At 35.5% G+C, this 14,755-nt stretch overlaps 1 protein-coding gene across 1 annotated transcript; it reads right to left on the bottom strand.

The window, feature by feature from the left end:
- Window positions 1–4,290: 4,290 nt before the first annotated feature.
- slc25a16 (solute carrier family 25 member 16) lies at window positions 4,291–13,086 on the bottom strand. The gene is made up of 10 exons (XM_041788681.1): window positions 12,793–13,086; window positions 12,511–12,624; window positions 10,967–11,059; window positions 10,748–10,881; window positions 10,506–10,569; window positions 10,126–10,247; window positions 9,971–10,037; window positions 9,682–9,844; window positions 9,474–9,542; window positions 4,291–6,840 (listed from the first exon to the last, which is right to left on the bottom strand). Exons 2-10 carry the CDS (start codon window positions 12,590–12,592, stop codon window positions 6,684–6,686), a joined length of 951 nt encoding a protein of 316 aa, XP_041644615.1. The 5' UTR covers window positions 12,593–12,624; window positions 12,793–13,086; the 3' UTR covers window positions 4,291–6,683.
- Window positions 13,087–14,755: the final 1,669 nt, after the last annotated feature.

Raw genomic sequence — 14,755 nt, 5'->3', positions numbered from 1 at the left:
TGGGAGTAATGGGCAGTGCCTAAAAAAACACTGGCATGGACTGCAGGAGCTGGAGATACCCTCTCCCTGTTCAGGTGAGAGACGACAACCTGCTCAGTTTTCACTTAAAAATCAAACTTTGTATCTCAAAATTTCTTCTTGTCCTCTGATCTCATTATTTCAAGCTTTCATTTAATGATTGTGGCCTACTCGGTAATAACTCTGTATCATAGTTTTGACTATTAATCTTGTAATATTATCTACCGCTTGATTCTTTTCATCCAAAAATAAACTTTTTAAAATATCATTATTATCACTTTCTATGCCACATTTTCACTTTTTCTTAATAAATGTCTTTCCCATAATTTTGTGTATTCATATTTTAATTTTGACATATCAGCTCATAATCATGTCAGATTTTTGACTTACCTAGTATCTTTGTCTAACTACCACTACTGTAATTCTGACTTTGTAAAGACTTATTTTAACTCTCATTGTTGACTTGCTCTGCTGCATTTTTTCCACATTTATCTTATAAACATGACTCAATGCATACTTACATGTATGTATGTATGCACTGCACAAGCCTGCTTTATATACTACACCCTCTTTATGTACAGTATTAGTGACTATTGTTTCATTTGTATGCAGAATTTTATTGTATGACTGTGTGGGGCATATATGTGGCATTGTACCTTTTATGCAGCATTTTCTCATTGTCGTTGCCTGCTCCAGGAAACAGGAGTGGGCAGAGTTAACTAGAATGTTGAAAACTTTTTTACATCTCTTATAACAGCTGTAGTCCCTTCTTTTATATGACCTGTTACTGCAATACACGCATGTGAAAAATTACTCCATGCACTTGAAATGGCACAATGATCCATGCAGTTATACAGCAGTTTACATGAATATTGTTGTTGCATGTTTGCACACTGTGAGTTGTTCTGTCTCTTTATGTTACCTGTGAACGTAATTTATAGATCTGGCATGTTTACATTCGTCTTTTATGCTTATGTTCATGAATGTGCACTGCCCCTTTTATAGAATAAAATAAATATTTGACTTTTTATTCCATGAATCTCACTATATCCTAACTTGATATCACAAAATACAACTTTAACTAAAAGTGTCATCTTTTTATCTAAAAATTACAATAGTGAATATCACTCATAATTTTTTTTTTCATTTAATTTTTTTTATTAATTTTTTCAGGACAGTTAAATGTGTATATGACAAACAATAAGACAACATTTATCCAACACCCAACAAAAAAAAATAAATAAATAACACAGACACAAACAGACTTAACAGAGCAGAAGTGTTGCTGTAACATAATACATACCATACAGTTCATAAATCCCACAGCTCAGTGACATTGTACAGAGGCCACAGACAGACTTACCCAACAAGTGGAAATATTTAAATCCACTGGGCCTGTAAATTCATAAATGTTTCATAAAACTAATTCCTAATTCCTATGACACGTTTAATAAAGGACAGAAACCGATTCCATACGAGCACATATGATTCTTTACGGTGCTGTAGTTTGGCTATCGTTAACTCAAATGATGCATTCTCTGTCATTAACATAACCCAGTCTTTATATTCAGGTCTTACTTGTCTTTTCCAGTTGCGGAGGATAACTCTAGCAGTTGAAATAAAGCCTGTTAGGATGAGGGCCAAAGCATGTTTTGAGGCTTAAGGTAAACATGGAGTATCCCCTAGAAGGCACAAATGTTCACAATTGATTCAGGCACGGGTGCACCCAACCACTGCTGAACTGTTTTAATGATCTCTCTCCAAAACGGCAACACTAGGGGGCAGGCCCACATTGTATGTATAAAGGTACCTTCATGTTTCTTACATTTCCAGCATAAGTTATTTTCTAATAAGCCCATTTTATGGAGACAGACAGGCGTAAAGTAATACCGATGAAGTATCTTATAGTGTGTAAACTTCCCCTGAATTTCCCTTGTAAACCAGCCTACATTTGAAATGATCTTTTTCCAGGAGTCCCTGTGGATGTTCAACCTTAAATGCTTCTGCCAGATAAGCCTGAGACTCTCATTGTTAGCATAAATTGCATTAGCTGTCATGTTATAGAAAGTGGAAGCTAAATGATTGTTTTTAGGAAGTTTAAAATATAGCTGTATTACATTGTCCTCACCGGGTAACTGCTTTACTAAGCTCCCTAAACTACTTCTTATTTGCAGATATCTCCAAAAGTTGACTTAATCTTGTTTGTCAAATTGTGTACAGAGTTCCTGATATAATTTAAATGTGTTGTCAGAGACCAAATCCAATATATTTCTCATACCCCTGGAGCCCCATGCATGCCAGTAGATCATTTTCTCTCCACTGTTATAGCTGGATTATTCCAAAGTGAGGAATAATAAAAAAGATGGATTTTTTTGTGAAAGGGCCTCAGTTGGACTAAATGGGGCAGTAAGTTGTTGTTCTATTCCTGTCCATCCTAAATTATTATTCCCATTAGTCCAGTGTCTGGCCAATTTAGCTACCTCGAAAGCTATACTATACAGCTCTACATTAGGCAGAGAGAGCCCACCATTACTTCTTGTTGTATAGAGTTTTTCTAGATTAATCCTTGGTTTCTTCCCCATCCATAAATAATCCTTTATGATCTGATTGTATTGTTTGAGAAGTTCTCCAGGTATTGTTATTGGTAACATCATAGCTAGGTAGTTAAACTGTGGGGCAATCACCATTTTAATTGTATTAATCTTGCCCCATAGACTGAGATTTAGTACTTTCCACTTCTCCAGACTAAGCTTTATTTTTGTGAGAAGGGGAGTGAAGTTAATGTGTATAATAATTGTAACATCTGCGCACAATTTAATCCCCAAATATTTCATACCGGATGGAATCCAGTTGAACTGACCTTTCCTGACCATGGCTGAATGGCATGATTTAGACACAGGCATAGCCTCTGATTTATGCCAGTTGACTTTATAACCAGAAAACTGAGAGAATGTATCCATTATATCAAGGAGAGCCTGAATAGAGGATGCTGGGTCTGAAACCAGACAGAGAATGTCATCTGCGTATAGAAAGAGTTTATGTTCTCTTCCACCTGCCTGTACACCTTTAATTCTTTCTTCTTTTCTTATAGCTATGGCCAATGGTTCAATAAATAAAATAAAAAGAAGAGGAGAGAGGGGGTCTCCCTGCTTTGTTCCTCTAAACAGCCTAAAAAATGGAGAAATCAAACTATTTGTAACAACGGCTGCACTAGGTTTTGCATATATTACTCTAATCCAATTAAGGAAACCCCTACCAAAACCAAACTTTTCTAAAACAGTAACTAAAAAGCTCCATTCAACCCGGTCAAATGCCATCTCGGCATCAAGTGAAAAGGCAGAAATAGGTGTATTGCTTTTCTGATTTAGCCATATCAAGTGAAGCAGCCGTCTAACATTGTCTGAGGAGGATCTCCCCCTGACAAACCCCACTTGATCTATATGGATAATGGTTGACAGGACATTCTCCTGCCTCCTTGCCAAAACTTTAGTCAGAATTTTACAATCAACATTCGCTAAACTTATTGGTCTATAACCACCTGGCTCTAACGGGTCCTTATCTTTTTTTAAGATTAATGAGATGAGAGCCTCATTGAAAGTATCAGGCAAACATCCCAGAGTACTTGCTTCAGTATAAACTTTTGTAAGAATGGGTGCTAATAAATCTTTTTGGTTCTGGTAATATTCTATCGGGAAACCATCGATTCCAGGGGATTTCCCCATTTTCATAGACAGAATGGCCGCCCTAACCTCTGATTCTGTAATTGGTGCATCAATCTCCTGCACCTTATCTGACGATAGCTGGGGGAGCTCAATTTTATCACTCATAATTTTGACAATAACATTATTACATCTTTTATATAAAAAATGCGGCCCAAATTTCAAAATTTTAACTTGCTGTCATAGAAGTATGACTATCTCCTAACTGATTTTTCATGCCATAATAACGGTTGACTACTTCAAAACTGATTTACTATTTCATTATTTCATGATGATGACAAACTATTCCATAATTTTATTTTTTATGTCATAAAATGAAATGTTTAATCTCATATTTATGACTTACAATGAGCATTTTTCTTATGATAAAGCTTAAAGCTTACTATTTTTCACTTGCAGAATTTATCCTCCAGCCTTTTCCAGTCTAACACTGAGGTAAAAACGCCGTCAAACGATAAAATACAGACACAAAGCATGATACTGTTTAAGTTGCTGATCTGTTACGTCATTCAGATTTTTATGAAAACAAAGGCAAGCAACACTTACAATGAAGTAAGATGGAAAAAAATATTTCATTGTTCAGTCATTCTGAAGACTTTCAATTACATCTAATATCAGCTGATAAAATTGTTATGTTAGAGACATTTCCATAAATCTACTTTTTACAGTCTTCTGTTGCTATGGCTGCAGGAGCAGAGCTGATGTGTTCATGAAGACTGATAGGAGAAATAAAAAACAGCAATAACAGTGCTAAAACATAAATAAAAGCAAACATATGAATCAAAGGGTCATGATGTAAAGTTTGTGTAATGGAGAGGCAACAAAAAAAAGGCAGAAATGCAGATGAAAACTGTGCTTTGTTTCCCAATATGATGGCTGCCACTGATCACCAGTGTGTGATGAAACACTTCAGCCCAGGTGAGGAGGCACAGCTGGATACTACAGTTACTGTTAAATAAATTATACATGCAATCGTTAAATAGAAACCTTCACAAGAGAGGCATCACGCTGCTCAGTACCAAATCATTAAAAAAGAACAGCGTCTGAGGTGTTCAGTAGTCTGAGATTTCTGATATTACTAGTTCGCAACCTAAGTGGGGATAAAAGGGCTTGGAGCAATCACACAACCTTTTCAGGATTAATTCTGAATGTATAAAATGTAGAAATGAGTGAAAATGTTCCCAGCATTGAGACAAAACTAACATCCTGAGGTTGATTTAAAAGTCGAATGCCTTAACAATCTTCATTAACATGAAACAGGACAAAGAAAAACAGCAAATTCTTACATTTTAGAAGCTGGGAACAGAAAATTTCTTGACTTTTTTTTAGCTTGAAAAAAAAAAAACCTGACTAATCGCTTAACAGACAAATTGTTTTGTAATTTTAAATGTCTGCTTCTGTGTCCTTGCCATTGTCTTGATTTGTTGTTTATACCTGCCTATGTATCCGAAATTATTTAATCTTTATTTTAAAAAGCTTTAACATGTGATGTCTCAGGTTTTTTGGAGGGAGATCAAACAGTCAGTATTACTGAACTTCCTGCAAATTGCAGCATTTTAAAAAAACTCCAATAAAAGAACAGATAATGTGTGGAGTAAGACTCTGACTGCTGAGAAAGTGTGCAACAAACTTATGGAGCTAAAGCAAACATCAGCAGTCAAATAAAGGCCTTTGGGTAAATACTGCTCAGCCTTCCTTGGGCACAGACTGCAGACATACAATTTGGTTAAGCAAAATGGAAGAAACAGTAAAGACTCTCACGATAATTGTATTTGCTTAGAGATTTGTGTTTTTATGAATGCTGTGTCCAGCTCTGATAGTAAACAATACAATTATCTGTTCAATGCTGCCACCCAGTGGCCACAGGTCGCTAAATCAATAAATAAAAAGAAAAAGCTACAGTGATGATGTGCAAATTTCTCCTCAGTCCCTACAGGCAGACTTGTACTCAAACATGTCAGACCTACAGTACATCCATTTAATTCATCATATACACTTAAACAGCTCATAATGTCTTTCTGATTAATATTTCATTATCATATGAAATAACAAACTAAACATCTGAGTGCATATTTACCAAAGTAAAAAAAACACAAGAAAAAAAGCCAGCAGCTGAAAACAATGACAGTAACTGCTCTTAATAGGGTTTGGCAATAAAATTTAAAGTCCCGTCAAACTATAACTCCAAGGTCCTCAGTCAGTCACTGCATCTGTCTGCAGGTAAACATCTTTTTATGGTACTGCATCTGAGACCTGCACTCAAAATTTAAAGACACAATGAAACTTGAATAAAAATCTACAAATCACACGTTTATTGTCCAATTATAACAATCCCTTCTTCCATGAGTCAATGAGAAGAAGATATGATAAATAATAAAAAAAGTTTATCTGTTAAATTAAAGTCTTTAGGGGTAATGTTTCACTGAGTTCCCTTCTTTGTAAAAAAAAAAATAGAAATAAAGTACATTTTGATTGTTTAAGCTGGTGTCCATTTAAAATCAGCAATGAAATCAACAGAAAAGATGTGAGAATGTGAGGACATCTGTGTTTGATGTATGAATGATGAGGTTTCCACACATTTACAGAGTTGTTGTGGCGCAGCCAAAGAGCTGTCTGAAGCTCACCGACCATGATAAAGGTTCAGCTGCCTTTTTGTATTCATGGAGACACTGATGCTGAAGTTGTTCACATGTTTTCTGTAGTCACTAAAACAGGATGTGAGACAGGGTCCGAGCTTCTGTCTGATATCGTCTCCTTTTTCAGCTCTAACTGACACACCCGATGCCTTCAGTAAACTCAAGGAAAAAGCAGCTCCCAGACTGAAGAGTTTAAGACATTTCAAGTTAAGTCTTCAATTACTGTGAGATGGAAGCATTAGAGGCTGAGTTTTTTCATGACCCAGGGTGTACACAGGCCCAACTGTAGAGTGAAACGTTTGAACAGCGACTAGTTCAGGTGGAGGACCTGCTTCATGAACTCGTAGGTGGTGAAGGCGATGGCCTGGGATGGGACACAGCGGATGTAGTTAAGGGACAGGCCTCGGTATAACCCCCTCTTGATCCCGTATGTCCTATACACATATGTCAGGGTCTTCCTCAGAGTTCTGTTTGGGTGAAAGAAAAGAAATTAAACATAAAGAATGACTCAATAATATTGATAACCACTGACTGTGTTATTATATTTCGCCTTGGCTAAGAAGTGAACATGCCACATCCTGTGATCAGTTTTATTCCCCCTTTTTATTGGTAATGCTGTTCTGTGTTTAAAATAACAAATTTCTAGTTCTTAAGAAGATCTGAACAAAGGAAACAAATGGCTATCTTGAGATTTAATTAAATAGCTTGCTACAACCATAGCAACAATTCAGAACAAAGTACCTGTTTGAATCAACACTATCCTACAGCACTAATGTTGTCAAAATGTTCAGTAAATTGACATATGATATAAAACCATTAATATTAATTATTTTAATGAGTTTTAGTATTGATACGTATCAAAGCTTTAAAATAAGCAGATCCAGAGTCATATTTTTAACTAAAAGCTGCTGGAAGAGAAAAAGGGCAGGAGCACTGTCTTAATCACAAAGATACGTTGGTACAGTTCCCTGCAATATTTGGTCATCAAAAAGAAGAAAATACAAAATATTTTTTTCCAAGGACTAAGGCTGTCAACATTTGATATTTTTTGATAAAAAATCCTTTTAGTGATCCATTATTTTTTTTACACTTGATGGCACTTAAAGTATCTCAGTCAAGAAAGAAAAAAGAGATATGAAGGTGTATTTCAATCTAAAGCTGCTACAAGTGTGGAGAGAGAGAGAAACAGAGAAAGTGTGCAGGAGTGGGCGATCAACAGTGAGATTAAGTAGAAAGAGGGAGCACAGCTAGCTACAAACAAAGCAGTGATAGAAAATCAAGACACTTTTTCTGATTCTTTCACAGTTATGCTCCAAAGAACTTAGAAAAATGCCAGCACCTCCACACAAATGTGCAGGAAGGTGCCGGTGTTTGTTTGATGCTGAAACTGCACTCCTTCCTACCCTCTGCATGTGTGGCTCCGCTACGGCCTTCATTTCAGAGGACAGTGGTTAATATTTTATTCGCTGGTAGGCTTATGAAAAGTGGCTTTATAATCTCATAAAGATGACAGGTGGGAGAGAGACAGCAAAGTAACCTGGTTCCTTTAGTTTCTCTAAGTCCTGACCTGCCTGAAGAAAGCTTCACGTCACAAACATTTTCAAAAAGTTCTGGATGCCCAGGAGGTCATTTTTTGGTATCAAAAAAGGTATCAATGATTTTTCTTTTTACTAGCAGCATATTTAGATTCATATTCAGGTACCATGACATCTATTTTTTGTTGCCCTGTTATTGAAACAGGTATCAATAGCATCTGATTGAAGATTCTTACTTGTACTTTTTTGAGTACATTTTGAAATCAGTACTTTTACTTCTACTTACATGAATTTTAACTAGAGTAACTGTACTTTTATGCGAGTACAAGTACAAACCTCTTGTACTTTCCACCTGTGTTGATTACACACTAGCAAAAGAAAGAGAATTATTCCACATCACATGAGTGAAATGGTCTTCAGTGTTGGAGTTACTTGACAGTGTTAATCCACCAGTGTTAGTTTAACTCCCACTGCAATTTCAAATCTGGGGGGAGTTCCCTATCATGCTCTTGGACAGACTGTTTAATTGAGTTTTATATGCGTTTAGGTGTGTTTAGGAAACATAGAAACAGATTTGCACTATGCGTAAAGTTATCCAAGGAGTCAGAGTTGCATCATAACTTGAGGTGTTCCTAAAGGACACATAGTGCATCAGTATGCATTACCTGCTATGATGTTGACTCTCTGCTCTGTTCTTGCCAGAGGAGACCCACCTTGACACAGAATTTCAAGAATAACTGGAGCTTTGTCATGTTTTGAAATATTCAAGTGTAGTTTAACTATATCTAGTGTGGACCAATAAAATAATAAAGTGTTAAATTTAACTAATATGAGTTTAAATATCACTGACAATTTTGCTGCTTATTGTACATTAATATAGAGGTGTGACTTTACCTGAACAATCTGATTGGAGATCTATTCTCTTGTTGTTCTTGCCAATAAGGAAAAGTCATATATTACTTTACAACTCCTCCTCAGTAGCTACTCAGTTAAAGTAAAGAAGGGTAAAAGGTTTGTCAATGTGTCATAAACTTCAACAGTTTAAGCTCGAGCTGAAATAAAAAGAAATCCTCATGGATTCTTAGAAAGAAGAAAAATATGAACGCAGCCCTCAAATCCTCTCATTTTTACAGAAACTGCTCATTATGACACTCCTCTTGATTTGTTTATCCAAAGATTTGCTTGAGTCATATGGTTCACATTTTCAGGACAGAAGATCCAGGATTAAGGATTAACTTTGAAAATCCCAACAGAGAACTACACGTCTGACTTTGTATGAACAAGTGTGGATGTTAATTTTTTCTGACATAACCTTAAACTTGTATATAAATCAGTGAAGTTCATCAGTATTGTGTTTGACCTTTTTGCACCTCTACTATTACCCAAAGGATTACAGTACAGCCTCATAATTACTCGTCCTTCCTATAAAGGGTCAGTAGTTGAACAACTATTTCGTGGCAAAACCCCCTAAAATCCTCTCACATGAAAATACCAGAAATGCAAAACAATCATGTACACCTGCAGTAACACATCATGATGTGGCAAAGAATGAAGGTGTGACTCACGAGCATTTCTCAGAGTCTGGAAGCACAGTTCCTAACTGCATTCTTCTCCTTGCTACATCCAAAGGATATCTGTTACAATAAAACAAAACGAGTCACATCAATCATCAAGAAGTCAGTGTAATCAGTACAAACTTAAATTTTCACACATATCAGGTCCTCATTTATTTAAGCAGTTTAAAGCTTGTTAGACACCTGCAAAAGCACTTACGATATCGTCTGAGCGATGGCGCCAGCAACCCCGCCACAGAGCAGGTTAACGTGGGTTTTCAAAACCAGAACATCAGGGTTGTCAGAGGAGGGCTGTCCCAGGAGATCTGGGAAATGTTTCAAGCCGAGGCTCTTCAGTGTGCCGAAAGTGAAGAATGAGAAACCTTTGAGATGGAAAAAAAGTCACAAACATTGGTAGTACAAAAAGAGGAAACATTTTATCCTGTTCATTACTATATGAATGATCCTGGAGCTCTGGTATTAAACTATGCAACATAAATTATTATTACCTGCATAGGGGGCCATTCCAATAAGTGTTGGAGTAAGTCCCCTGTAGAAGCCAAGGACACCCCCCTCCTAAAAAAAATTAAACTGGTTAAACTGGTTTTATGGCATGTTTGTGGGGGAAGTTTGTGTTTGAGAAGTAAGAAGATGAGCAAACTACCTTAAGGTAGATGGTGTGGAAGGCATTGAAAATTCCAGTGTAGCGATGATACCCGGTCACCTGGAAGGCCAGTCTGGACCGGATCATATCCAGAGGATAGGTGCATATCACTGCAGTCATCCCTGAAACACACAACAGAAGAAAAAACTTTTTAAAACATCAGATTGAAACTACGATCATCACTGATTTATTAACATGAGCCACTAACAAGTGGAGGAGCTTGAAGGACTCAGGCTGTGTTTAATGTAATTCATTTCTCAATTTCTTTATAGTAATTACTACCCAAATATGTAAGATTATATCATTTTTTCAGCAACTGAACTTAAAATGTTTAAATAGTCTAGAACTTAAGAGGAACACAAAAGAAAGAGCTAAGTTACCTGCCATAGATCCTGCCATGAGGCGGTGGATGTGTCCTGAGATCCCAATCTGTGTACTAAGTAGCTGTAAAGAGAATATTTTAGTGACTACTGGGTCAAAAATCAACAGTTTAAATTGCAAAGAAATAAAAAGGTTACAAAGAATATAACAATATATTTATTCAGAAAAATAATAACAGTCCACCACATTGTTCTTATGCCTCTTACTGTATGTTTCTTATGTTTATAAGAGCATAATGCACCTTTTTATAATTGTCAAAGGCCATAAACTGTATGGCTCCATAGGGAAATATCCTGACCATCATGGCCCCATTTCCCTTATACAAGCCAAGGTACCCTTCTTTTTGTGGCACAGCTTTGAGGATGGAAAACACTCCTGCAAAGAACAATTAGAAGTTTCACTAGTGTGACAGGGATGTGAAAAACAAACATTTGTTTGCTTTCTGTGTTTGTTAATTTACCTAAATGTTTGTAATGGGGGTTCTGGGCTTGCAGAAGGATCTTGACTCTGTCCAGAGGAGCAATAGTGGTCTTGGCACAGCATGCTGCTACACCTAAAATGAATCAAAGACACATGAAATTAGCACATTTATCCTTAAATATAAAACTGAATGTAATGTGTCTGAGTAACCTTAGCAAGCAACCTATAAAAGAAGAGGAATGTGATTTTGTTTGATTATCCTCCAGTGAATCATGCATTAAAAACATGCATTTAACTAGAAAAGCACTCGAAGAGTGCAGACCTCCACCATTAGCCCTATCTCCCAATAGTAAAGAATCCTTAAAAAAAATTCCTGGATCCAGACGGTAATTCAGATCACCCCCAAAATCGAATCAGTTCTTCCTTGTGTCATTTGTGCCATTTCTTGAAAATTTCATCAAAATCTGTCCATAACTTTTTGAGTTATGTTGCTAACAAACTAACAAACTAACTAACTAACTAACTAACCCTGCCTTCACATAACCTCCTTGGCAGATGTAAAAATGAAGAAAACAACAAACAGTGGCACAGATGACAATTGCAGGAGTAAATTTACTTGTATTTGTTTGACTTAATGCCTTGTAGCAAATATCATGAAAACTAGAGCTGAACAGCTTTGAGAAAAATATTTGACCGATCATTGTGTCTCATATTGCAGAAACCATGTAAATCGGTGTATTGAAGGGAAAAGTCATTTTCATGTCATTCTCATTTTAGATTAGAAAAATGTTTACAAAAATCAGAAAATGCTGTTTTTGCAAAATGTCTGAGAAAATTGCTGCTATGATTTTTGCACAATATGTAACAAATAATATTTTCTTACATATGTCATGTCAAAGAAATACTGAAACTTCTGCAACTTGAAGATTGCAGTAGGATATATTGAGATTTAATCTAAATCTTGACTTATTTCCCATCCCTAGCTGCTACTGAGGAGCTGTACAGTAAAATAGGAACTTTCCTTATTGGCATTAACAACATGAGAATATAAATCTCCAACCAGTTTTTTCAGATAAAGTCACATCTTTATAATAAAGTGAAATAAAAAAACTTTTTTTGGGATGTGATGTGGAATCATTCTCTCTCTATGTGCTGTCTAGTCAACAGAGATGGAAATAGTGCAAGAGTATTGTACTCAAGTAAAAATACAATTATTCTGGTTAAAACTTGCTTAAGTAAAAGAAAAATGACTGATTTCAAACTGTACAAAAAAAAGTACATGTACCCCCAAAAAACACTCATTTACAGTAATGGGAGTAAATGTAACTAGTTACTTTCCACACCTGCCCCGGCCACATGTGTATTTATATACCGGTAAATGAAAGTAGGATGCCTGTGCAGACATCAGATTGTGGTTGGTCAAGGAAGAAGGTAGTTCAACGAGGAACAAGTGCATCTACAGTAATATGAGGGCATCCTACGAACATAGAGGTTCAAACCTGTGTCTTATAATGTTGAATTCTACCATCTTCACATCATCATAGACATGTCACTGATGGTATTAACTAATAAGTCAGAACTCACCTCCAGCTGCTATAGACCGAAGCCAGTAGTAGTCCTTCTTGGCACTGGTGCTGATAGCAGAGACCGAAGCCTCTGATGTCATCCTTCCTGCTCAGGAATCTGACACATCCATGGCTGTGATAAAGAGAAAAAATACTGTGATTGAGTCTCCTTATAACTTAATAGCACAGAGTCATGTTTTACAATGGAGCACAGTTGTTACAGTCAGTAGCCACAGACAGATGATACATTAAGCTAGCAGATACAATCTACCCTGAATGTCTGTCATAAACAGATACTTACAAGATACTGCACGTAGCAAAGTTAAAGGTCAGTTGGTTTATAATGTCTTGAAGAAATTCGTTTCCCCTTTCGTTGAGTTACAGGCTTCCTTCGCTCCTCTACTTCCGGGGAACAGGCCTTTTAAAAGGTAAATTTACCATCCACACAGAGTCGTATCGCATCTAAGAGCCCGCCGTTCATCGTTTCAGTTGAAACCATCACAATAACCGTTTTTATTAATGAATCCAAGGCACTTTGGAGGTTCATGTAATGTGCATCTGTGCCCTTCGCCTGTAGACGTCTGACGGTCTGGCAGAAAACAGTCGCATGTTTATGACGTAGAATGACGCTGAAAGGATACGTAACTGACAGTCTCATTCACACATTTCTAACCATAAATATTACATTTGGAGTCAAAAATACAATAATTTGATATCAAACAAGAACATTTTTTGGTTATAACATGACTAAGTCATAAAGAAGATTAATTTAGGCTTCTTAACAGAACTCCTCAATAAAATTTTAAGAACACTGATAATTTCACTGTTTGTGAGTATTTCTCTCTAGTTTTTGGGGTACATGCAGAAAAGCACATTGTTTGATCCAAGTTTGAAAATTTAAATTACATTAAATGCAATAAGTTATTAAGTAGACCATGTATCACCGACTTAAAGTCAGTTACAACAACTAATTTTAGGAGGCATAACCAAAGGGACTGTTTGGAAGCCAAGTTTTGTAAGATTAAAAAACACATGCGTATTTTGTATAAGAATATTTTAACAAAAAAATAAAATAAAATAAAATAAAATAAAATAAAACGTTTTGTTTGAGCAGATAATGGGTGATGATAAGTAGGTGTTTAAACATCCAGAGATGATTTAAAAGAATGTATTTTTTATTTTACCATTAGGCAAAGGTGGGCAATAGCCTAAGGCCCCGGGCTACGAGGGCCCCCCTGAACACATTACTAACTTAACCCTTTCTCTCACTGACTGTTTAAAATTTTAAAGGGTTAAAATACTCATTGACTGCCTGAAATATAAAGCAAACTGGATCATGTTCTAGTGGCATTAATGTTTAAAACAATAAAATGTAAATATTTGTGTAATTTTTTTGTTTTTCAAGTTTTTCATTTGGAAAAAAAAACCAAGTCATTTGACATAACTGTTATTTTACCAAACATTCTATAATAGAAATAAAACAAATATATTAATAAATGAAATATATTTAGCAACTTTATAAGAGAGTCTGGTTGATACAATATAACCCAAAAAAATTTAAAAATGAACATTTTTTTTCTTTTGAGTATTTATTTTCCATTTGAGTATTCATTTCACATTGAAATAAATATACAAATTTAGTATTACATTGCTCTGATGCCATACCAGAAGTCCATTTAGAGTCTCCAAATGAATGGTTTTTTTTTTTACAAAAATAAATTGGTTGTTTTTTTTTTACACACTTTTAAAAGAAGGACTTTCTTTGATATTGAGAATTTCAAAGGGGAGAACAATGGCTGTGGAGGGCCTCATGTCTGTGTTTGCCTAGGGCCCCAAAATTGTTAAATCTGCCACTGTATTTTTGTGATACTGAAACTAAAATTATTTGTTGTTTATCTTATAACTGCCTATAAACTGTTGTTAATCTTAGATACATTTAGAATTTTTACATTTACATTACATTACAGAAGAAAAATATTTCTTCTGTAAGTCTAATCATTATTACTGTTTAATAATATTAAGCTTTTATTTTTTATGTCTGAAGTTAAATCAAAATCAAATTTACATAAAGAAAAGGACAATACATTTTAAACTGTAGCATAATTGAGGTTCTATATTTTACACAATTAAAATGATAATAATAGAATAATAATGAAAATCCATATACTGAGGAACGGTGTAGCAATGACAACTGTTTATTTTTGGTTTGCAGTTTGTTTGTTTGTTTTTCAGACCTTATGCTAGAACTGGTCCTTTGTCTACAG

The sequence above is a fragment of the Cheilinus undulatus genome, linkage group 6 (genome assembly GCF_018320785.1).
Source record: "Cheilinus undulatus linkage group 6, ASM1832078v1, whole genome shotgun sequence".
NCBI lineage: Eukaryota > Metazoa > Chordata > Actinopteri > Labriformes > Labridae > Cheilinus > Cheilinus undulatus.
This window is presented reverse-complemented; position numbering and strand designations above follow the sequence as displayed.